The sequence below is a fragment of the Herpailurus yagouaroundi genome, unplaced genomic scaffold (genome assembly GCF_014898765.1).
Source record: "Herpailurus yagouaroundi ecotype Mexico unplaced genomic scaffold, PumYag 184, whole genome shotgun sequence".
Taxonomy (NCBI): domain Eukaryota; kingdom Metazoa; phylum Chordata; class Mammalia; order Carnivora; family Felidae; genus Herpailurus; species Herpailurus yagouaroundi.
This window is the reverse complement of record NW_024412415.1, coordinates 16587900-16614426: the sequence shown is the minus strand read 5'-3', so window position 1 is coordinate 16614426 and position 26527 is coordinate 16587900. Positions and strand designations below refer to the sequence as shown.

The 26527-nt window shown below is 35.6% G+C and overlaps 1 protein-coding gene across 3 annotated transcripts in view; it reads left to right on the top strand.

Moving 5' to 3' along the window:
- TRPM7 (transient receptor potential cation channel subfamily M member 7) overlaps positions 1–26527 on the top strand; it is a 123719-nt gene that overhangs the window by 35245 nt on the left and 61947 nt on the right. For all 3 annotated transcript variants that reach the window (XM_040492677.1, XM_040492678.1, XM_040492676.1), the window contains exons 4-12: positions 1886–2084; positions 5357–5570; positions 7791–7915; positions 9563–9734; positions 11569–11743; positions 12659–12782; positions 14132–14204; positions 16002–16102; positions 22513–22647. In XM_040492677.1, the coding sequence (XP_040348611.1) occupies positions 1886–2084; positions 5357–5570; positions 7791–7915; positions 9563–9734; positions 11569–11743; positions 12659–12782; positions 14132–14204; positions 16002–16102; positions 22513–22647 (1318 nt within the window). The remainder of the gene's footprint in view (positions 1–1885; positions 2085–5356; positions 5571–7790; positions 7916–9562; positions 9735–11568; positions 11744–12658; positions 12783–14131; positions 14205–16001; positions 16103–22512; positions 22648–26527) is intronic.

Here is a 26527-nt window from a genome sequence, read left to right as displayed (position 1 = left end):
TTTAATTTAATTTAATTTAATTTAATTTAATTTAATTTAATTTAATTTAATTTAATTTTTAGTAGGCTTCATGTCCAGCATGAAACCCATTGCAGGGTTTGAACTCACAACCCTGAGATCAAGACCTGAGCTGAGATCAAGAGTAAGATACTTAACTAACTGAGCCACTCAGGTGCCCCTGGTTCAGCCTTTTTTAAAAAAGTGTTTTACAGGGGTGCCTTGATGGCTCAGTTGGTTAACATCCTACTCTTGATTTCAACTCAGGTCATGATCCCACGGTCATGAGATCAAGCCCCGAGTTAGGCTCTAGTGGGCATGGAGCCTGCTGAAGATTCTCTCTTTCTCTTCCTCTGCTCCTCCTCAACTCGTGTGTGTGTGTGTGTGTGTGTGTGTGTGTGTGTGTGTGTATGCGCGAGCACGTGCTCTCTCTCTCTTGCTCTCTCTCTCTCAAAAAAATTTTTTTTCCAGTTCCTCCCTGGTTGTGGTCATGTTTTCATTCTGGTCACCTCCCAGAGCATATTTTTAATGGAGTTTATTTATAGTAGTTGTTATAGTTTCTGCTAATTCAACCATATCTGTACAATTTTGGGTCTTCACGTAGTGATTTGTTTCCTACTTATTTTCCTACTTCTTTGCATGCTTCGTAATTAAAAAAAATGTTTTGAGAGAGAGAGAGAGAGAGAGAGAGAGAGAGAGAGAGAGAGAGAGATTGAGCCAGGGGAGGGGCAGATAGAGAGGAGAGTATAACAAGCATGATCCATGCTGTCAGCTTGGAGCCCAACACAGAGTTCAGTCCCACAAACCACGAGATCATAACCTGAGCCGAAATCAGGAGTCAGATGCTTAACCAACTGAGCCACCCAGGTGCCGCGCATGCTTTGTAATTTTTGATGGATGCTATGCGTTATGAACTTTATGTCTTAGGATGCTGGATTTTGTCATTTTCTGTTAGGGAGTTTTGGGCTTGTTTTAGCAGGGAATTAAATGACTTTGGATCAGTTTGATCATTTCAAGTCTTGCTTTTCTAGTTTGTCGTGGCACATGTGGGTCTAGGTCTAATTTAGCCCTTCTAATAGGCATTACTCTTCTGATGACCCTTTTATAGGTCTTGTATATTGATTGAGATCTGTACTCTGGCTGGTGACAACACAAACTGTTCCCTGCCCTTTATGAACTTCCGGAGTTATTTGGCCTACTGTTGTCTAGTAGTTCTTGTTTGCTTTGGGTAGTTTACTCTTATTCACGTTCAAGGAGACCGTTCTGCAAAAATCTGGAACTCTCTCATGTAGCTCCCTCCTCTCTTTGTTTTTTGCCCTACAAATCTTGCTCCTTTGGTTTCTACAAACTGCAGTTAAGATTTTTTTGTCAAATCATTGAGACTGACTGGCTCCACTGGGTTCCGGCTTCCTATGTAGTAGTGTCCAATAATTGCTTCTAGGTAGAATACAGTTGCTCTTTCTGCTCCTGGACCTGGGTCACCAGTGTTATCACTGTATAGGTTAGTTTGTATTTTCTTGAATTCTTTATACATTAAATCATAGAAATACGTTTTGTTTGGCATCTGGATTCTTTCGTGCAGCATGATAATTTCGAGATCATCCATATTGTGTTTATTAGTGGTTCATTCCTTTCTGCTGCTGAATACTGTTCTATTATGTGGTTATACTACATTTTTTAGGTGTCCCACACTAAAGTTAGAGGACTACATCATCATAAGCAAATGTATTTATACTATTTTCATGCTATGTTGAAGGTATTAATTTATTGGTATTGTAAAATTAAAAAGTTAAATTATTTTTATACTCTTCATTGGTTCGTTCATTTTAATTCAGTTTTCCATTGACTAATTTTTTTGAAAGATCTTTTAAAAATTACTTTACTTCAGGTGTTTTTGTGGTCGTTTGGTCAAGCAACATGCTTGTTTTACTGCAAGTCTTGCCATGAAATACTCAGATGTGAAATTGGGTGACCATTTTAATCAGACATTAGAAGAATGGTCTGTGGAAAAGCATACAGAACAGAGCCCAACAGATGCTTATGGAGTCATAAATTTTCAAGGCGGTTCTCATTCCTATAGAGCTAAGGTATGTCACATACTTGATTTTTTAAAATTTCATTTATCTTGTTATCTAAATAAGACACATTTGTTGTCTGAAGATTTATGTAACAGTAAGTCAGGAAATTAGTCTCAGCCATTTTGTTATGTATTTTGAAGTTATTTGTATAGGTGCATATAAATATAGAAGTATCATATCTTTTTGGTGAATTGAACCTTTTATCATTATGAAATGTCTTTTAATCTCATTTTTTTGACAAAGTCTGGTTTTTCTTTTTTTTTTTTTTTAATGTTTTTATTTTTGAGAGAGAGAGGGAGAAATAGAGCACGAGCTGGGGGTGGGAGGTGGGCAGAGAGAGAGGGAGACACAGAATCTGAGCCAGGCTCCGGACTCTGAGCTGTCAGCACAGAGCCCAATGCAGGGCTCGAACTCGTGAATTGCAAGATCATCACCTGGGGCATCCAGGTGCCTCCAGTGTCTGGTTTTTCTTAAATCAGCATAGCTAAGTTTTTTTTTTCTTCCCTTTTACTTTTAACCTTTCCTTATGTTTAAGAGGTTTCTTTTTTCTTTCTTTTTTTTTTTTAATTTTTTTTTAATGTTTATTTATTTTTGAGACAGAGAGAGACAGAGCATGAGCGGGGGAGGGCCAGAGAGAGAGGGAGACACAGAATCTGAAACAGGCTCCAGGCTCTGAGCTGTCAGCACAGAGCCCGATGCGAGGCTTGAACTCACGGACCGCAAGATCATGACCTGAGCCGAAGTCGGATGCTTAACTGACTGAGCCACCCAGGCGCCCCAAGAGGTTTCTTTTTAAGAAGCACATAATTTTTAAGTTTAGTTTACTGTTGCACTTTTTCTTTATTCCCTTTTCTTTCTTACATGCTTTGGATTAAGTATTTTTTTTATTATTTCCTTCTTTATTAGCATGTTATTGATAACATTGTTTTTCTGTAGATTAAATCTTTTATTTGTTTGTTTTGAGAGAGAGGGAGAGAACGAGCAGGGGTAAGGCAGAGAGAGAGAGAGGGAGAGAGAGAATCCCAAGGAGGCTCTGTGCTGACAGCTCCAGTGTGGGGCTTGAACTCATGAATTGTGAGATCATGACCTGAGCCAAAATCAAGAGTTGGGTGCTTAACCAACTGAGCCACTCAGGTGCCCCTTTCTATAGATTAATCTTATAGTAAACACTACAAAATGCATTTTAATTTATTGTAAGTTAGTCCTTTTACTACTTTTTGGACAGTGCGAGAACCTTCAGAATACTTTTTAACTGCATTTATTTCTCTCATGACTTATGTGCTTTTGTTGGCATAATTTTAAACCCCCCAAACATAATTATTATTTGTTTAGATTCACCAACATTTTACCCTTTAGGTTGTTCTTTGTTCTAACTCCCTGCCTTGCTGGGAAAAGCAGTGCTAAAGGTTGATTCATCTCTCCAAGTTTTCCTATTCTTTCGGATCTGGATCCCAGTTTTTCATGGCCTTGGTAGCTTTCTGATGCTTTCAGACCTGTTATTTATGGGATGCCTGGGTGGCTCAGTCATTTTTTTTTTAAATTTTTTTTAATGTTTATCTTTATTTTTGAGAGAGAGAGACAGAGCATGAGCTGGGGAGAGATGGAGAGAGAGGGAGACACAGAATCTGAAGCAGGCTCTGGGCTCTGAGCTATCAGCACAGAGCCTGATGCGGGGCTCGAGCTCATCAACTGCGAGATCATGACCTGAGCTGAAGTCGGACGCTCAACCGACTGAGGCACCCAGGCGCTCCTGGCTCAGTCATTTAAGTGCGGACTTTGGCTCAGGTCATGATCTTGCAAGTCATGAGTTCAAGCCCTTTGTCAGACTCTGTGCTGATGGTGCAGTCTGCTTGGGATTTTCACTGTCTCTGCCCCTCCCCTACTTGCGCTTTCTCTCCCTAAATAAATAAACTTAAAAAAAGTGTTATTTATTTTCTAGCTTCTCTGTTCCTAGGGGCAGAGTTACTTCAAGACAGTCTAGTCTACCATTGTCCAAAGTGGAATTCCTTATTTATTCCTTAAATAATCTTTTTTTTAATTTGTTTTCTAAACACTATTTTATGTACCCAAATATAATAATGACTTAAAACTAATGTGGGAAGACCTCGTATAGAACAAACCTCATTGCATTCTCTAGAGTCTTCTCATTTTTGTAGAATTCTGATATTTTGGATTTTGATATTTTAGAATATTTTTCATTGGTATTTGAGCTCTGTAAAGCAGTGGGCAATATATTGTTTTGCAAGGAACCTTTCTTAGAGATGATTAAAATGTTTTTCTTCTGGGGTGCTTGGGTGGCTCAGTTGGTTATGTGTCTAGCTTGGGCTCAGGTCATGATTTTGTGGTCCGTGAATTTGAGCCCTGTGTCAGGCCCTCTGCTGACAGCTCAGAGCCTGGAGCCTACTTGGGATTCTGTGTCTCCCTTACTCTCTGCCCCTCTTCTGCTTGCACTGTTTCTCTTTCTCTCTCAAAAATAAGTAAACATTTTTAAAAAACCTTTTTTTTAATGTTTTTCTTCCAACATATGAATATTTCAGATTTCTTATGCAGTAAATCATACAAACACATTAGACAGAGAAAATGAATTAGAGTGGTCATAGCAAGTAAGCTTCGTGGTGTCACTTAAGACAAAGATAATTTTCTTAACCTTTCAAACAAGAGTAAATTATACCACAGATGGGACAGCTTATTTTCTATAGAATTTTTCAAAAATTAAACTTGTGAATCCATTTGAACACCTTGAAATATTGAGTAAAAAAATATTTTTGTTATTTTACTGCATATTCAAAATTCTGTTATAAATAGACTGGATCATTGGCATAATTTTCAAAGTTAATACAGTATTTGCCTCTGTTTATAGCAAGAGTTGTAGAAGCTTCCATTTTTTTTCATTATTCTTTTCTCTTTTTCCCTTTTATCATCACTGTAGCTAGCCTTAGCACTTCCCACTACTGCATACTCATAGTTACACCAAACCATTAAATACTGTGCATAGATAAAGAGTAATTGAGTTTATATAAACAGAAAGAGGAAAATATTTATGTTTTAAAGGTTAAAAATTTGAGTACCACTGCTTCTATAGCTCTTACAGAATGATTTTCCAACTTTAAAATCATTTGTTATTGTTTATTCCTAGGAGTGTTAAGTACATTAAAAGCAACCTGTCAAATATATTTAATAATAATCTGATCTAAATAACATTTTTTTAAGTTGTATAATGTTGCATTATGAAACCTATGAACATATTCAGTTATTTTGTCCTTTTAAAAATCTTTTTTTAGTATGTGAGACTATCATATGACACCAAACCTGAAGTCATTCTACAACTTCTGCTTAAAGAATGGCAAATGGAATTACCCAAACTTGTTATCTCTGTGCATGGAGGCATGCAGAAATTTGAGCTTCACCCACGAATCAAGCAGCTGCTTGGAAAGGGTCTTATTAAAGCTGCAGTTACAACCGGAGCCTGGATTTTAACTGGAGGAGTAAATACAGGTAATGTGATGATTATATCAATTTTATTTAGTGTGTTTATAAATGTCTCATAATATTAATTAGATATTTTAAATAATAGTCAACACCAAATATCAGTATATTCATCTTTTTCTGTTAAATAATTTATATAGTTCCTAAGTATAAATGGTAATTGTAGAAGTATATGATTTTCATTTAGTCTTAAAAATAATAACTGTAGAGCAGGTATTAACAAACTATGGTCCCAGGCACCAAATCCAACCCAGTCATTGTTTTTGTAAATAAAGATTTATTGGAGCACAGCTACACTCATTTGTTTTTGAATTATCTATAGTTACATTTGCACTACAACAACAGAGGTGAATAGATGTGACAGAGACTGTTTACCTTGCAAACCCTAAAATGTTTATTATTTGACCTTTTACCAGAAAAAGGTTGTTGACCCCTACTATAGAGCCAAGTGTTACTCCTGTCACTCTCTGACTACTGGTAAATTGAACCCAGGATGGCAGTCCATTGCCTAGGCAGTGATAAGAAGTAGCTTTCAAAATTAATTTTTAATATACTATAATTTTTCATTCCAAGTCTTCTTTACCACATATATAAGTTAGATCTAAAAATGGCAGATTAACTTTAGTGTCCAAAGTAAAATATAATTATTACTGTTTGCAGACATTTAATTCATTATCAGCAGCTGGTTTTTGAATCTCATTGTATGTCAGGCATTCTTCTGGATGCTAAAGATCTACCATTCCACAAAGCAAAGAAAATATTTACCTTTGTGGAGCTTATATTTTAGCAGGGGAGATGCAGATAACAAACAGATAACTAAATATGTTATTACATGTTAGATGATAAGTGCTATGGAGACACATGAAATATAGAGGAAGGATGGTGAGGGATGGTGGAGGGGGCTTCATTAATAAGGTGACATCTGAGTAGAAATTGAAGGAAATGAGGGAGCAAGATAAGAATAGTGTGGGACAGAGTATTTAAAAGAAAAGAAACTGCTAGTTTGTTGGAAGAATGGTAAGAAGGGTACAGTGTAGGTAAGTAGAATGAATAAGGAAGGCTAGATGATGAGGTTGGAAAGGTATGGGGGTATGGTGGGTGATGGGATGGGGTGAGTTGGGGTAGAGTGGTGAATAGCAGGGGCAAAGGCACATCATTATATAAAACCTTATAGGCCATTACAAGCAAACACTTTCACATTTACTCTGAGTAAGAAGGGAAGGTTTAAGCAGAGAGTTGACAAGAACAAAGATCATTTGGATGATGTTTTGAAAATAGACTATGCACAGGCAAGGCAGCAGTTGGAAGACCAGTGAAGAGGCTATTTCCATAATCCAGATGAGGAAGGAGATCTAATGCATTATAAAAATCAAATTGAGTGATGCATTGGTTTTCTAGGGCTTCCATAACAAAATACCACAGGCTGGGTGGCTTAAGCAAAATAAATTTTCTCACAGTTTTGGAGGTCCCAAGATCAAGTTGTTAGCAGGTTTGGCTCCTCCCGAGGCCTCTCTCCTTGGCTTGTAGATGGTCACTTTCTCACTGTTTCCTCTTTGTGCATGTGCATTCCTGGTATCTCTTTCTGGGTCCAAAATTTCCTTTCCATAAAAGGACACCAGACAGATTGGGTTAGGGCCTCATTTACAGTGTATAGTCTCTTTAAAGGACCTGTCTCCAAATACAGTCACATTCTGAGGTGCTGGGATTACGATTTCAACATAAGAATTTTGAGAAAGATCCAGTTCAGCCCATAACAAGTGATAATGAGGAGTTACATGCTCTTTGAATTACCTTTTCTACTTTTTTCCTTATTTTTGATTCAGTTGGACAACTTTTGTAGTTTCTTGGTGTGTGTGTGTGTGTGTGTGTGTGTGTTGCTTATGGTCCTGAGCCATACTCTTCATTTTTTTTTAGATGATGTGTAGAACAATAACAAACTACAGTTACTTACATGAGGAATCTAAGAGAGGACTAGGCCTAACAACATGGTAAAAGTTATTTTTACGTGTGTTTCAGGCAGTTGTAGTGATTTGACATTGTGGGATTCTTTTGTTTGTTTTCTTTTTGGTCCTTGTGTTTTCTTTCATCAGTTTGTCTTTTGGACCTCGTTGCTTTTTATCTTTGTATAAAGAAAAATATCACCAATTATGGTGTCATAGATTGAGCACAGGATTATTCTGAAAACAATAACTACTTTCAAATAAAGTGAAATAAATTTTGTATAAACAGGTGTGGCAAAACATGTTGGTGATGCCCTCAAAGAACATGCTTCCAGATCATCTCGAAAGATTTGCACTATTGGAATAGCTCCATGGGGAGTGATTGAAAACAGAAATGATCTTGTTGGGAGAGATGTAAGAATGATTTAAAAAACTTCTTATGTTTGAACTTCTGTATAAACAAAATTAGAGTAAGAATAGTGCAAGTCAACTTAAACTATTCATGATCATACTATACTTTTCAAATTATGTTTAAAAAGTATTTTCTTGGGGTGCCTGGGTGGCTCAGTCAATTAAGCATCTGACTTCGGCCTAGGTCATGATCTCATGGCTCATGGGTTCAAGCCCCACATTGGGCTCTGTGCTGACAGCTCAGAACCTGGAGCCTGCTTCAGATTCTCCCTCTCTCTCCCTCTCTCTTTGCCCCTTCCCCCCCCCCTCAAAAATAAACATTAAAAATTTTTTTTTAAGTTATTTTCTTGAGGTTTTCTTACTATCCTTTCAAAAATGCATTCATAGATATAAGTAATTGGCATTATATTATTTAAAAATGTTTTTTTAATGTTTACTACTTATTTTTTTGAGAGACAGAGTTTGAGTGGGGGAGGGGCAGAGAGAGGGAGAATCTGAAGTAGGCTCCAGGCTCTGAGCTGTTAGCACAAAGCCTGACAGTGGGGCTCGAACCCACTAGCCATGAGATCATGACCTGAACTGAAGTCAGATGCTTAAACGACTGGGCCACCCAGGTGCCCTGTATTATATTATTAGTATGTTTCGGTTTCTGTTTTGTATAGCTATTTCACACCTTTTCCAAATCACGCCAGTCTTTGAAATTAAATTTTTAATGACATTAAGAATTAATTTTATTGTCACTAAGAGTAGTAATCAGTTGCTAGTGTTTTATTTGAATAGGTTAAGGACATGTGAATTGGTTATAAATATTTGTCAAGAGACTACTAAAAAAGAATTACTGAATTATAATCACTTTCAAGTGTGATTATATTTCTATTATCAAATTTAAAGATTCTCCTTAGGGCTAGAAAAATAGCAATATAACATTTGATTGCTCTAATTCAGTGTCCTTTGTATATTGCTCTTTATTCACTAATAACCTAACAGTTTATTCACACTACTTATTATTTATTTTCGGTTTCCTTTGCATGTAATAATAAAATAGTATATATTCTAGGGGCGTCTGGGTGGCTTAGTTGGTTAAGCGTCTGATTCTTGGTTTTGGATCAGGTCGTGATCTCAAGGTTCATGGGATGTAGCCCCACGTTGGGCTCTGTGCTGACAGCCTGGAGCCTACTTGGGATTCTCTCTCTCCCTTTCTCTCTGTCTCTCCTCTCCCCTCAAAATAAATAAATAAATAAACTTTAAAAAAATAATATATATTCTGAAATGAGATGAAATACAGTTGTATGGTTCAACCCATTGTTGGTTAATTTTCAGTTGGTTAAAAGCTTGTACTTTTTCACTGGGTGTTGTATGTAATTGATGAATCACTGAATTCTACTCCTGAAACCAGTATTGCACTGTATGTTAACTAAGTAGAATTTAAATAAAAATTTGGAAAACATGTTGGGAGAAAAAAAACCATGAACCTAAAAAAGAAAAGCTTGTGCTTTTTGACACCTTTTTTTTTTTTTTGACATTTTCTATTTGTTACTATATTGTAAATAGAATTTTACCTCTTACTTGCCTTTATAGATTATTTCAAAGTTATTTTTTCTTTATATTATAATTAATCCTGCCCATTAACTCATGTTTGCTGTTGTTTAGGTGGTTGCTCCTTATCAAACATTGTTGAACCCTCTGAGCAAATTGAATGTTCTGAACAATCTACATTCCCATTTCATATTGGTGGATGATGGCACTGTTGGAAAGTATGGGGCAGAAGTCAGACTGAGAAGAGAACTTGAAAAAACTATTAATCAGCAAAGAATTCATGCTAGTAAGGGAATTTATAAGTTTGTTATTGTTGAGATCATTCTAGGCTAGATTCTAAAAAGATTCTAAAAAGGTTCTTCGGAGGGTTTATTTCCTTTTGTAGCAAAACAACATACAGAACAACCAAAATGACTGATCTTAAGGGCAACTGGGTGGCTCAGTCAGTTAAGCGTCTGACTTTGGCTCAGATCATGATCTCATGGTTCATGAGTTTGAGCCCTGCTTTGGGCTTTGTGCTGACACCTCGGAACCTGGAGCCTGCTTCAGATTGAGTGACTCCCTCTCTCTCTATTCCTCCCCTGTTCACACTTCTTCTCTCTCTCTCTCTCTCTCAAATATAAATAAAGATTAAAAAAAATTAAAAAAAAAAAAGGACTGATCTTAGGCCAAATAGGAAGTCTGAGCCCAAATAGGGTATTCACATATTGAGGCCAAAGCCACAAAGGTTCATTGGAAGCTCTGTTGCTGTTGTAATCCCCTTGCAGCCCAAGGAATTCAGAAATATTCTTAATCTGTGATGTATTCTAATACATGACTTGAAATTCAAGATTGAAGAGGAAAAGAGGAAAAAAAGATAGTTTATTGCAAAGTAAGAATCATCTTGTTTAAAGTTTATAACATGAATAGGTATCACTCTTTGGTAGCTGTGTCTTAAAAATTGGTATTCTTGGGGCACCTGGGTGGCGCAGTCGGTTAAGCGTCCGACTTCAGCCAGGTCACGATCTCGCGGTCCGTGAGTTCGAGCCCCGCGTCGGGCTCTGGGCTGATGGCTCAGAGCCTGGAGCCTGTTTCCGATTCTGTTTCTCCCTATCTCTCTGCCCCTCCCCCGTTCATGCTCTGTCTCTCTCTGTCCCAAAAATAAATAAACGTTGAAAAAAAAAAAATTAAAAAAAAAAAAATTGGTATTCTTGACACTGGTCTTCCTTTCCAACCATGGTCATACTTTCTGATTCAACTTCTAGATTTCTCTTTCAAAAAGAAGAAATTTTATAGTCCTAGGACACCAAGAAGGTGGGCTTTGTGACAAAGTGAAATCAAAATACAAAATTATAGAAGGGTGCATTCAAATTATGTTAGAGTCCTATCCTCTCCTAAAATTCAGGAATGTTTTAGAATCCTACATTTATGTGTATTGGGATTCTTTCACTGCAAGTTATTGTAAAAACAAAAATTGGTATTCTGCACTAAATCTTTTCTGTTACTCTTGTAGAGGTCTTGGATTTTTTTTTTAATCAGGTACATTTAGGTAGTCCTGACTCTGTCATTAATTTTTATGTTAATGTCTCATTGCATTTGAAATCAGAAATACACATTTTAAAAACGAGTAAAAACGAATATACATTAGAAGTTCAACTCCCACAGTATTAGCAAACTAGGGGTGTCTTGGCTGGCCCAGTGGGTGGGGCATGTAACTCTTGATCTCAGGGTTGTGAGGTCAGGCCCATGTTGTGTGTAGAGATTACTTAAAAATTTTAAAAATCTTAAAAACAAATTGGTGTTATAAATTATTTGTCAAGAGTTCCAATTAGTGAAATATACAAAATAAATTTTACTTTTCAGTGAATCTAAATTCTAGTGCATGCCTAATCATAGAAGTATTGTATTTCTAATTTTGTCGTTTAGAACAGATTTTAATTTAATGAAAAAGTAGTCTATTCGGTGTTTAACTTACTTATGCAAGATTTGGTATCATGTTGAATACCTAAAGTGAAGTCAGCACAGTCGTATAAGAAATTATATTTTGGCTTATTTTTATTTTGGTTTTGATTAAGTAAAAAAAATAAGATTAAATTAGTCTATGTTTTGCCTGATATCTTGCAATCTTTTACTTTGTTAAGGAATTGGACAAGGTGTCCCTGTGGTGGCACTTATATTTGAGGGTGGACCAAATGTCATCCTCACAGTTTTAGAATACCTTCAGGAAAGTCCTCCTGTTCCAGTCGTTGTTTGTGAAGGAACAGGCAGAGCTGCAGATCTACTGGCTTATATTCATAAACAAACAGAAGAAGGAGGGTAAGTATGTGATTGCAAAAAAGATTTTAATAACTATGTAAAGAGACTTATGGTTTTTAGAATATTGGATTCATTTCAGTATTTTATGAACATGAAAATTTAAAGTTTAATAATACCTTTAAGGTTTGAGGAAATAGCTTGTCTTATACATTATGGGAATGAATTAAAATATAAGTCTTCATAGAGGACAATTTTGTAAGATCTATCAAACATACAGAGGCATGTATCTTTTGACCCCTTTGTTCCATTTCTAGGAATTGTTGGTATACGTGTACTTTTACACGTGTGATATGCACAAGATTATAAAAAGTTACTCATTACAATGTTTTTTGTAAAAGTAAAAGATTGGAACAAAATAGAATGTGTATCAAGAGGACTAGATAAACAAATTATGGTATATCTACATAACAGTTTGTGGCTGAGAAAGGTTGGTATCCGTACTAGATTTTGGAAGATTACCAAAGTATATACATGGAAAGAGGAAAGCAGTTGAGATGGAACTGGGCAGATGGAAGATAGTGGGAGACTTTCACTATGAATTTTCATTTTTGTATTTTATAATGTTTTATGTCATTATATTTTTGAGCCATATAATGAGAAAATGTGAATGTGCTCGTGTTTAAGATATCTTGGCAAAGTATTGCTTAATACATAATAATATCTTAAAATTATCTTTATACAGTATCTTATAAATGTGAGTACTGTTATAGCAACACATGCCTTGTAAAACAATTAAGAAATAATACAAAGAGAAAAATAACTCCCGTTTTTCCTCCCATATGACTTACAGTTTCCTCCCATATGACATACAGTATGTTAAAGGTCTTAACATAGATTCATCTATACTTCATATTAGATTCTACAAATAATAGAAATTGAAATCAGTGAATTAAGTTATGTTTCTTTTCACTCCAGCAATCTTCCTGATGCAGCAGAACCTGATATTATTTCAACAATCAAAAAAACATTTAACTTTGGCCAAAGTGAAGCAGTTCATTTATTTCAAACACTGATGGAATGCATGAAAAGAAAGGAGCTTGTAAGTAGATTTTGCAGAATAACCCTCTTTATTTCATTCAAAATACATTATAAATTGGTGAAATACTTTTGTTTTAAATTTGGGTTTAAAATTTTAAAATATTTTTTAACCATGCAAAGATGTCATTTATTATTTTGTTCAATTGGAGGGATATCATAGAAGGACTATGGTTTCTGTATGGTGTTGAGACATATATTTGCATTTCTGTTTTGGGAAAAGTTTAATAACTAGGCCTCCACAGATTATATCTAGAATCAAGCAAGAACTGTCAAGAGTTGTTAATGGTTTCTCCAAAATATATCTGTAGGAGCTCTTGGTTGGCTCGGTCGGTAGAGCATGCAACTCTTGATCTCAGGGTTGTAAATTTGATCCCACATTGGGTCTAGAGATTACTGAAAAAAAAGTCTTAAAAAAAATATTTAGAAAATATTTTATTTTACTCTGACTCAGTGCTCAAATTAAAGATCATTGTTGCCTAATTTCATTCATCTAAACATGGGCTTAAGTTTTCAGAGATAAAATTTTTAACAACTATAATAGGTAGATGATAACATGGTTTGATCTGTTTCGTTTCATGTATTTCATTTTTATACACAATAAAGTTGAAAGGAAAAAATTATATGGGATTATAATCTTTTACTTTATGAAAAATGTTATTAAATAAAAATCTCTCAAGTGGTGTTTCACTTCAGATAATTCAGAGACATTTCCAGTAAAAGGATTAAATAAGACATTTATCGGGGCACCTGAGTGGCTCAGTCAGTTGAGCGTCCGACTTCAGCTCAGGTCATGATCTCGCAGTTCGTGAATTCGAGCCCCACGTTGGGCTCTGTGCTCACAGCTCGGACCCTGGAGCCTGCTTCAGATTCTGTGTCTCCCTCTCTCTCTGCCCCTTCCCTGCTTGAGCTCTGTGTCTCCCTCTCTCTTGAAGATAAATAAACATTAAAAAAAATTAAAAATTGAATAAATAAAACATTTCTCATTCAAGAACACACATATATATTACTTGAATTAAATGTTCATTCTGTAGAAATAATGTCAAGATTTATTCAGATACGTAATCTGTATTCTCAGGCCATAAGTTGCTTATTGTAGTAAAGGACCTAAAATAGGTCAGAAAGTGAATATAATATTAAACTAAACATTTTGAGTATATTTGCCATTTTTATTTGGTAGATGAGAAAATTTTTTAATTTTGTTGGGTTCTTTTGTTGAAATGAAGTTAATTTCTGACCAAAACCCCCAAAAACTATCTCCTATGTGGTTTGAAATTAGTTTCTGTTTTGTATACCTTATGCCTTAGCTTTGAAAATATAAAGGCATAATATTATGAATTGATCTTTAAATAGATCACGGTTTTCCATATTGGATCAGATGAACATCAGGATATAGATGTAGCAATACTTACTGCATTACTGAAAGGTAAGATTTAAATTTTTTTATTTGTAAGATCTTATTCATAGCCTATTTATATAAGGTAGGACTTTTAATTTGGCTGAATTTGGGGGAATTTTTCAGTAATTGTTCTTTGTGGAAGATAACAGTGCTAGGCTTTGTTTGTCAGCAAATGAGCTTTTGTTTTTGTCTTGCAGAAATTTTTAAAATTTTTTAATTTTTAGAAAGGTGTATGCCACCAGACCCATTTATTTATCCTGTTAAGAATGTGTCACATTTTTAATTGACTGAAAAATAAATGTTTAAAGGTAATAAGGTATTGGTTGATAGAAATTAGTATGTTCTTAAACATGCTGTTTTCATTCTGGAAGGAAGTTTGGAAAGAAAACTAGTGGTATATTTGAGGACTAAAGAGTTAATATACATCACATTGAACTGTTGTCCTCTCACATATCTTGCCAAAGACATCCAACTGATAAACAGAATTATGGTGAAAAATCTTCCTAAAAATTAGAAGCTAAAACCGTGTCTCATCTGGGTGGGTACTTGAAAGTCACAAGTATGCAGTGAAGTGGCCAGAGCAGAGTAAAAGAGCACTAAGCATTCACAAGAATTTCCCAAACATTAGACCATAATAAATTGCCAATAGATTAAACATTTGAAAAATACTGCAATAAAATATAACCTATTTACATCTTGGGAAAAAGACATAATAAGTAGTAGGAAATTCAGAAACTGTAAAGGGAAAAATCAATAAATGGGATTGCCTACATATAAAAAATAAAAAGAGAACTCAATATTTGTCATATAATTTTCTTTGTGCTAGCCATTGTGTTTTAGTGGTTTACGTTCTTTATCATTTAATCTTATAACAACCCTAAGAGACAGATTTCCTATTATTTCTTCATTTTATAGATGAGGAAATTAAGGAATAGGATTGTGGAGAGACCACAAAGAGTTGTTATAAATTAATGGTAAGATGATGAATACCTCATGGGAAAAGGAGTCTGAATTTAAGTAAAAATGTTAGCAGAATAATATAAATGCCTGGGAAAAATGTGGAAAGATGGTCAATATTATAATTAAAGTAAATATTAATAAAAGAAGCATTTTACTCTCCTACTGGGTATTCTTATACCATTGAAAGTTTCTTATAACCTTTTTGGGACATATTTTGGCAGTATATTAAAAGTTTGAAAGTATGTATTCTTCTTCCCAGCATTTTGGCTTCTACAGAGTCATCCTATTTAAATAAACATGTACCTAAAAATATATTCACCAAAAAATTCAAAATAACCTGAATGCCCACTAGTGTGATTGTTGAATCAAGTTTAGCTCACCTTTAAAAAGTATTGTTAATGTGTATATGAGGTTAATCTGTATGTACTATTATAAGGAACTAAGGGTATGATATTAAGACACATAAAGTAGGCTACTGAATACTTTGTATCGTAGGATGTACTTTTGCATGAACAATTAAAAGTATATGTATGAATTTATATACGTACAGGAAAGCACCTGTTGTAAGGATATTTTTCATAATTCTAACATAGTACTATCTCTGTGATAGAAACAGGTAATTTTTGTTTTATTCCTATTGCATTCTGAAGTGTTTGCAGTAAATGAGGCTGTGTGTTTTCTATAGTTGGAAAATAAAAGTCCTAAGCCCTGGGGTAACCTTATCTCTCTGAGACCGGCTACCTCTGAGCAGTGGCTGACATGAACTGTGTAAGTTAATTAAAAGGAAATGGGAAAGGTTCATAAGTGTTCACATTTTAATGGAGATAAATTAATTGAACTTAACTGTTTTCTTTATTCAATTAGGCACTAATGCATCAGCATTTGACCAGCTTATCCTTACACTGGCATGGGATAGAGTTGACATTGCCAAAAATCATGTGTTTGTTTATGGACAGCAGTGGCTGGTATGTAAATATATACACAATGTAATTCACTTAAACTGCATAATAACAAAGTATTTGCTGGAAATGTGATCTGAATTGACATTTTACCTGTCTGCCAAAAATGCAAGATTGGTTTAGCTAAACATTTCTACGACATGCAGATCCATTTAGGATTTCCTAAGTTCTGTTTTGCTCATGATAAAACCTTTGTTATAGGGTATACATCACTAAAAATCCTAGAACTGAAAGAAATCTTAGAAATGGTGGTGCCCTATTATACATCTTTGTTTATTAGGGATATTGGCCTGTAATTTTCTTGTGTTGTCAGGATAATGCTAGCCTCATAAAATGAGTTTGGAAGAATTCACTCCTTATTTTTTTGGAAGAGATTAAGAAGGATTTGATTGTTGGTAGAATTCACCAGAAAGCTGTCTGGTCCTGCTCTTCTGTTTTTTGGTAGGTTTTTGATTACTGATTCAATCTCCTTACTCATAATTGGTCTGTTCATATTTTCCATTTCATCATCATTTAGCCTTAGTAGATTGAGTTTTCCCATTTCTTCTAGGTTGTCCAATTTTTTAGTGTGTAATTGTTCATAGTAGTCTTTTAAAATCATTTATATTTCTCTGGTATCAGTTGTAGCATCACCTATTTTCTGATTTTGAGTCCTCCTTTTTTTTTTTTTTTTTTTTTTTTTTCTTGATGGGTGTAGCCAAAGATTTCTCAGCTTTTTATCTTTTCAAACAACTAGCTCTTAGGTTTCATTGATTTCATTGACCTTCTCTATTGTCATTTTAGTTTATGTTTCATTATTTCTATTCTAATCTTTGTTACTTTCTTCCTGCTATTAACTTTGGGTTTTGTTTATTCTTTTTCTAATTCCTTGAGGTATAAATTTAAGTTTGAGACTTTTAGAAGTTTTTGAGGTAAGCATCTATTGCTATCAGCTTTCCTATTAAAACTGCTTTTGTTGCATTCTACAAATGATGGTTTATTGTATTTCCAATTTTTTTTGTCTCAAGATTTTTTGTTTCTTCTTTGACTCATTCATTGTTCAGTAGCATGTTGTTTAATCTTCACATATTTGTGAATTTCCCAATTTTTTTCATGTAATTAATTTCTAGTTAATACCATTGTGGTTGGAAAAGATGCTTGATGATTATCAGTCCTCATAATTTTATCAAAACTTGTTTTATGGCCTGCCATATTATCAATCCTGGAAAATGTTCCATGTACACTTGACATGTGTGTTCTGTTGCTTTTGGATAGGATGTTCTGTATATATCTATTAAGTCCATTGAAGGCCAATTTTTTTTTTTTTTTAATTTTTTTTAACATTTATTTATTTTCGAGCGAGAGAGGCAGAGAGAGACAGAGCATAAGCAGGGGAGGGGCAGAGAGAGGAGGGAGACACAGAATCCGAAGCAGGCTCCAGGCTCTGAGCTGTCAGCACAGAGCCCAACGTGGGGCTCGAACCCATGAACCATGAGATCATGGCCTGAGCAGAAGTCGAACGCTCAACCAACTGAGCCACTCAGGTGCCTCGAAGGCCAATTTTTTTTTATTGATTTTCTGTCTGGATGATCTGTCCATTGATATAATGGAGGGTGTATTAAAGTATCCTATCATTATTGATGTCTCTTAATCCCTTGTGTCTGTTACATAGTTAGGTTCTCCTATGTTGGATGTATAAATATTTATAAATGTTATATCTTCTTGTGGATTGACCCCTTCCTTTTTATCTTTTATTACAGTCTTTGTTTTAAAATCTGTTTTGTCTGAGATAAGTATACCTATTCTGTCTTTTGGTTTCCATTTGCATGGAATATCTTAAGAGTCTCTTGTAGACATCATATAGATGATGAGTCTTGTTTTTTTAAATCCATTCAACCACTGTGTGCATTTTGATTGGAGCATTTAGTCCATTTACATTTAAAGTAATTATTATAGGTATGTACTAATTGCCATTTTGTTCATTGTTTTCTGGCTTGATGGATGAATGGATAAGGTAATTGTATGGAATACATGGAATATTATTCAGCCATAAGAAAGAATGAAATCTTGCCATTTGCAGCAACATAGATGGATCTTGAGATCATTATGCTAGGTGAAATATAAATACCATATGGTCTCTTTTATATGTGGAATATATAAACAGATTGGTGGTTGCTAGAGGTGAGGGGGTGGGGAAGTGGGACAAAATGGGTGAAGGGGGTCAAAAGATTAAAAAAGAAAGGAAAAAAAAGAAATATTCCTATATGTACAAGATAATTCAATATAGTGTTATATCAGATGTTTAGACTAGTTCCTTCAGTGGTCTTTCTCTCTTAACCAAACGGCAACAACCTTTTCCCAGTTTTTGAGATAAGAAGCCTTAGTGTCATTTTTTACTTTTCTCTTTTTCATATATTCCAGTTCAGTAACATTTGTAAATGTTTTCATATTTACTTTAAAATGTGCAATTTTTTTATCATCCTGGTTCAATCTACTGTCACCCTTCTTCTTTATTGTTTTAGTAGCATCCTGTTTGTTTCCTTACTCTCATTCTTCCTCTCCTATTACACAGAAGATGGATCACATCACATTTATGCAAAGCACAGTCCAGACCCCTTATGATGGCTTATAGGGTTTCACATCATTTGACCCATTACTGCCTCTCTTACTTTACATGTTACCACTATTCCCTTTGCACTCTTTTATGTAACCATATTGGCCTTCTTACTGTTTTTAAAACATACCAATAATATTCCTGTCTTTGTACTTGTGGGGTTTTTTCGGTCTGGAACCCTATTCCCTTATATGCCTGCCTAGACTTGCTTCGTTTTCTTTTTCTGGTTTCCCTTTTTTTTTTTTTTTTTTTTTTTTTAGTTTTTATTTATTAAGTAATTTCTACACCCAGTGTGGCTCAAACTCACAGCCCCAAGATTAAGAGTTGCATCCTCCCCCGGTTGAGCTAGCCAGGCACCCCTCTTTTTCTGGTTTCTAACCAAACATCTCCTCAAGTAGACTTTTTATTGTCTAACCTATTTTAATAGAAGTCCCCTATGACAGCATTTTCTGTGTTCTTCTCTGCCATTTTTTTTCTTTAGTATTTATCACTATCTGAGAAATCATTTATATATCTTAGCTATTTATTTCTCTCTCTACTCCTGGATAGTAAAGTTTGTAGAAGAAAGACTATTTTTGTTCACCTCCTATATTCACAGCCTGGCACATAGTAAATGCTTGATAAATTTTTTTACATGTCTGAATCAATAGGAAATTTGGCAAATTAAATGTTCATTCCCACATTGAATTTTTATCCAGCCTTTACAGAGGATGAGCTAAATCTTTTCTATGAAATGTAAACAGCAAAGTGGAGAAAAGTATGCACAGCATGAGCTTCTTTGTAGCAAATTCTGTTTTTGGATGTACACACATTCAGGCATATCTGCATGCACTGTGTAGTCATAGAACCTTTTTGGAAACTGTTACTATGAGATATGTTTGTATAAAGATGGGCAGAAGAGAGAAAGTTTCATTTTATGCCATTTTTGGTATTTGATGGTTTTTTTTAAACCATGGAGATGTATTTCCTATAAATAATAAAAAAGAGTATTTAGTCACTTCCATTATTACAGGACTTCAGAGGAAGAAATTAATGTTGATCATCTGTGGTAAAACTCTTCAATAGTAAACCAACCTTTTAGTCCCTTGAATAGCTTCATTGAATTTTTTTATCTCAAGTGTAAAGACTTGGAAAACGCAGTCATCTTCTGTGTATATATGGTTTATCTCATGGATTTATTAAACACAATGTTACCTATTTGATTTGAGTTACCAAACTCCTTTATACTAGAGTTTGCAGCACTATTGTTTTTTCAGTTTTTCCTCTTCGTTGTTAAGAGTTACGCATGGAGTGTATGAAGAAATGTGGAACAAAGCAAATACTTTTTCTTTAACTAAACCTTTTTTTCCTCAGATGTGAAAATTTCGTAAGGCTTTATTGTTGTTTTGGGCAGTGGTTATAAACTCAATTCAGATAGAACACTTCTTTTTTAAAATATAAGTTTCATTATGCCCTTTTTATTACATGAAAATAAAATTTTATCAAGTACTTACTATACAAATAAAAATATATTGGGGAGCCTGGGTGGCTTAGTCATTTAACCATCCAACTCTTGGTTTTGGCTCAGGTCATGATCTCACGGTTCATGAGATTGAGCTCTGTGTTGGGCTCTGAGCTGGCATTGCAGAGCCTACTTGGGATTCTCTCTCTTCTTCTGTCTGCCCCTCCCTTGCTTGTGCTCTCTTTCTCAAAATAAGTAAACATTAAAGAAAACAATATAATGCCATATTGTGATAAAAACAAATGAAAGTCATTTATAATAAAAATAGGTATTTCAGAGTGACAATACTTAAGAATGGAAACATAAATAGCATAATAAATAATTATATGCTTGCACTTATTTTATGTAGAATCCATGTAAAATGCTGCAGTTGTGAGTACATGCTAATATGGAAATGTTGTCAGTAATTTAAATTCCGTGGGGAGCAGAAAAATACCCATTGACAACTACAGGACAAGGAAAGAGCAAAGAAGAGGAACAAATAGGAATTAGAGCAAAAGTAGTTAGAATAAGTAATAACATATGAGAATTACTTGTATATGATAAGAGAAAGATTCCTAAAATAAGAATAGCATGCCTTGATAAATCAGTGGCTATTAATAGGAGAAATTGAATAAGTTTTACAGTGTTATTAATTAGTTCAGCCTTATTTTTAAGTGCAATGTCAAAGTATTTCCCTTGTTGTGACATAGAGCTGAGTGATAAAAAATATTGCAGAAAACATGGGCACCTGGGTGGCTCAGTTCGTTGAGCATCTTATTCTTGAGAGAATCTGGAATTCTCTCTCTCCCCCCCTCCCCCCCACCCCTCCTTTCCTTGTGCACTTACTCAAAAAATAAATAAATATACTTAAAAACTGCAGAAAACATATCTTCCATGTTGAAATCCCATCACGTATGAGGTGTGCATTTAGTCTGTATCCTTAAGAAGATCTTGGTGACCAGATCCTTTGCTAAGAGATGGAAATAGAGGACAGATTGGAGAAATGGTAATAGAAGCTGCTGTAGAGAAGCTGTACAATTATCTACTAAACTTATGCAGACAGAATCAGAATAAATTGAAAAACAACAGGTAAAAAACAAAAAACAGCCAATAATTTTGATACTGATTTTCCCCACAAAGTTTTATTTTATCATATGGTACTAAAATATTAAAAATATACAGAAGCAATAACATGAGATATTTAAAATATCTTAATATACATATAAAATATACTAATGTTAAATGCATTAATATTAAATATATTAGTGTTCTATTAATAAAATACCCTTTATGAGGCACCTGGGTTGCTGAGTTAAGTGTCTGACTTCGGCTTAGGTCATGATCTCTCGGTTTGTGAGTTCAAGCCCCAAGTCAGGCTCTGTGCTGACAGCTCAGAGCCTGGAGTCTGCTTTGGATTCTCTTTCTCCCTCTCTCTCTCTCTTCCTCCCCTGCTTACATTCTGTCTCTTTCTCAAAAATAAATGATTTTTAAAAATTGTTTCTTAAATAAAATACCCTATTAATTATACTTGAAATTTCTATATTTGTGTCTCCACTAATTTAACAGCATTTGATTCAGAGTCTGTTGAAGTCTATAAAGAGTCCCTAAAAACTTAAAAGGGACAGCTTAAAAATACTGACTGACGTACATGGTTTACATTAAACTCAAATGGCACAGATTGTATTGCTATTAGGAGATGTAATTTTTCTCTAATGGTGAATAATTTCTGTTAAAGTTCTAAAGAAAACTGAGTACCATCTTATGTAACTAATATGATGTTGTATTTTTGGAAACTTCATTGCAAAACAAACTATGACAATACTTTGTGTTTATATGTAAAGCAGAATTATTGCATTTTCACACATGAAAGTCCAACAGCATAACAAAGTTGTGTGAGATATCGGACAGTCCTTTCTGAGTGAAATTGTCTGGCATAGTGCATGATATCTGGTATCCTTTGAATGTTAGTAATGGCCCCCAAATAGTGAAATGATCTGTCCAAAAAACCTTTCCTAAACATTGAGAACCATTGCTCTAAGATTTTTCCCCCAAATTTACTTGATGATGGATTCTTTCTTGTCCCCCCCCCCCCCCCACTATGTAACACTTCTCTCCTGCAGAAATAGTGCTTATGGAGTATTCTTTGGGGAATGCTAGTATAGAGAGGTCTTTTCTTCTATTCCCTTTATACCTTAAGTTCTAGCCTTTTACTATTTTGCATCTTTTTAGTTTGTTCCAAAACTGTTCAAGAACAAATAAGTATAAATCCTAGGACTTGCATTGAGAATTATTTGTATAATTAGAATGTGTGAAATATATTCACTAATTTTGATATTTTAGGTTGGATCCTTGGAACAAGCTATGCTTGATGCTCTTGTAATGGATAGAGTTGCATTTGTAAAACTACTTATTGAAAATGGAGTGAGCATGCATAAATTCCTTACCATTCCTAGACTGGAAGAACTTTACAACACAGTAAGTGTGTGTTAAAATTCTTTGTTGACTAAGCTTTGTTATCTTTGGGAAATGTCACTTTACTTAAACATATCCAATTCTGCTAAAACCTTTAATGATTTGCTTGATTACTTGGAAAAATTGCAGCCAGTCTTAGTGTCCTGTAAGTCTTAGTGTCTTAGTGTGCTATATGACAATCTGAAACCATTTCCTTGTTTCTGGAGATTTTCCCTGTCATCGTAGCAACATAGGGAAAAGGTAAAGTGTTAACAAGCCTGTCTTTTCCTTATCCTCGCCCCTTTTTAAAACTCTAGAATCAGCTTCTTAATTACAGAATAATTGTATTTCCTTCTTTTTCTTTTTTCTTGGTCGTCATTTGTTACACTAAATTTTTATTGATGCCTTTTTATTGATGCCTTTTTTTGTAAAAAATTACACATTGTTTTTTTGTTTATCCTTTTTGTTTTTCATGATTTTGACCTTGTGGTGTCCCCCTTTTAGGTTACATACCATTTTTCATTGTTTTCTAAAGAGCTCCTGAAAACTATCCCCCTTACAAAGCCTTTTGAAATCATTTCATTTTGAAATTTCACATGTCTAGCATTGGAGAGAGTAAATACTGCCATCTTATTGGTTTTCCATGTTGCCAGCTTTAATTGAGCTATACTTTGAAGTGCACTATTACCAAATCCTAGCTTTCTAAATCTGACTTCTCTGCAAAGTTGTCTGTCCATTCATCAGTTTCTACTTATTTATCTCCTTTTAATTCCTAATGTCTTTGTATCTTGTCTTTTTTTTTTTTTTAATTTTTTTTTTCAACTTTTATTTATTTTTTTGGGACAGAGAGAGACAGAGCATGAACGGGGGAGGGGCAGAGAGAGAGGGAGACACAGAATCGGAAACAGGCTCCAGGCTCTGAGCCATCAGCCCAGAGCCTGACGCAGGGCTCGAACTCCCGGACCGCGAGATCGTGACCTGGCTGAAGTCGTACGCCAAACCGACTGCGCCACGCAGGCGCCCCTGTACCTTGTCTTTATAGCAGTCATACTACTTCAGTAGTCTAATCTTCTTATCCTTTCTTCAAATTAGTTCTTTAATTATTCTTATAATCATATATTTTACCATGTCTTTCTTCAGTTTAAAAATTTTTGATAGATCCGTGGGGGTGGGGGTGGGGGGTTTAAAATGGCAGAGTAGTAAGGAGACCCTGGGCTTGTCTTGTCCCTTGAACACAGCTAGATTGACATCAAACCATTTGAATATCTAGAAAATTGATCTGAGGGTAACAGAACAATCTGAGTAATTTGAGGGAGAGAACACAGCAGGTACATGGTGTGGAGAGGTGAATTGGGGGATAGAAGAGCCGTGGTGCTTCACATGGGAGGGAGTTGTTTTCCCAGGGAGGAGAAAGACAGAGGGAGAGAGAGCAGTGCATTGGGTTTGTGCAAGAAAGCACTCGCTATAAAAGCATCTAAAGAGAAGGAGTAAAAACATGCACAGAGGACTACACAAGAGAAAACTGCTCCCTGAAACCACTAATGGGGGGAAAAGGAGAGGGTTTCATTACTGCCAGTCTTTTATAAACAGCGGAGCACAGAGTCTGAAGTTTCAGAGGTCAGCCACTGGTGCTACTCCAGTGAGGAAGCAGGGTGGAGACCTGGGAATAGGCTGTCCAGTCTGAGGATCCCCTAGGTCGCATGGGGAGAAGTGGTTCCCCTGCTTGGAGTGCGTTTGGTAGAGGTGATATGGCCTCTCCACAAGCAAAACACCCAGTGGTCACCATCAAGCCACCTCAGTCACCTGTATAGGAACAGAGATGTGGCTGAGGGCAGGAAAACCTGGTACCAGCTGTGTATTGTTATTTACCATAAACTCGAGCTGGTGCCAGTGCACCGTGGTGCAACCATTTTCCGGGACAAGCCAGCCCCAGACATAGCACAGCAAGACCGTTCCCCACTGGATGGCTTTGGGTCTGAGCCATAGGGGTCTCTAAAATGTGGGGTTTTGAAACACAGCCATACCTGAAATAAGTTGGACTCTCAACTGACTGAGCATCCTAGGTGGCCTTTTTATCGTTTTTTTTGTTTTGTTTTGTTTTGTTTTTTTTATATTTTTTTCTCTCTTCTTTTCTCTTTTGTCTTCCAAGCTTCTTTTAACAAGCAGACCAAAACACACCTAGGATCTAGCTTCCATTATGTGATTTTTTTTTTTTACTTTTTAAATTTTTATTTGATTCTGTTATTACTGTTTTTTGTAATCAAAAATGACAAGATAGAGGAATTCACCTCAAAAGAAAGAACAGAAAGATATGACAGCCAAGGATTTAATCAATGCAGTAAGATGTCTGAACTAGAATTTAGGGGTGCCTGGTTGGCTCAGTTGGTTAAACGTCCAACTTCAGCTCAGGTCATGATCTTGCGGTCCTGAGTTCGAGCCCCGCATTGGGCTCTTGTGCTGACAGCTCAGAGCCTGGAGCCTGCTTTGGATTCTGTGCCTCTCTCTCTCTCTCTCTCTCTCTCTCTCTCTCTCTCTCTCTCTGCCCCTCCCCACCTCGCGCTCTGTCTTTCTCATAAATAAACATTAAAAATTTTTTTAAATGATTATAAGGATATTAGCTGGGCTTGGGGAATAAAAGCATAGAAGACACTAGAGAATCCATTTCTGCAGAGATAAAAGACCCGAAATCTACACGGACTGAAATTAAAAATGCTATAGCAACAAGGTGCCTGGGTGGCTCAGTCAGTTAAGCATCTGACTCCTGATTTCAGCTCAAGTCATGATCTTGTGGATTGTAGGGTTGAGCCCTGTGTCAGGCTGTGCTTACAGCATGGAGCCTGCTTGGGTTTCTCTGTCTCCCTCTCTCTGCCCCTTCCCTGCTTGCTCACATGCTCTTTTTCTCTCTCAAGATAAATAAATGTTTTAAAAACTGCTATAACCAAGATGCAGATCCAAATAGAGGCCATAAAAATGAGGATGGACAAGGCAGAGGGGGAATTAGTGATACAGAAGATAAAATTGTGGAAAATAATGAAGCTGTAAAGAAGAGGGAAACAAAAGTCAGGGATCATGAAGGCAGACTTAGGGAACTCAGTAATTTATTAAATGTAGTAACATTTGTATCATAGGAGTCCCAGGAGATGAAGAGAGAGAAAAAGGGGCAGAAAGTTTGTGTGAGCAAATTGTAGCTGAAAACTTACCCTAATCTGGGGAAGGACACAGACATCAAAATCCAAGAAGCATAGAGAACTCCCATTAAATTCAACAAAGGCAGCCATTGCCAAGACATATCATAGTCAGATTCTCAAAATACACACACAAGGAAAGAAACCTGAAAGCAGCATGGGGGAAAAAGTCCTTAACCTACAAGGGAAGACAAATCACGTTCACAGCATATCTGTCCACAAAACTTAGGCCAGAAAGGAGTGGCAGTGTATTTTCAACGTGCTGAATCGGAAAAATACACAGCCAAGAATACTGTATCCAGCAAGGCTGTCATTCAGAATAGAAGGAGAGATAAAGAGTCTCCCAGACAAAAACTAAAGGAGTTTGTGTCCACTAAACCCGCCCTATAGAAAATTTTAAGGGAGGACTCTTTGAGTGGAGGGGGGAGAAAAAAGACTAAAAGCAACAAAGAGTAGAAAGGACCAGAGAGCATCACCAAAAACACCAACTCTACAGGTAACACTATGATACTAAATTCATATCTTTCAATAATCACTCTGACTAAATTCTCTGGAGAATCAAAAGATGAAGGGTATCAGAATGGATTAAAAAAACGATACATCTATATGCTGCCTACAAGAGACTCATTTTAGACCTAAAGACACCTGCAGATTGAAAGTGAGGGGATGGAGAACTGTCTATCATGTTAATGGATGTCAAAAGAAAGCCACAGTATTCA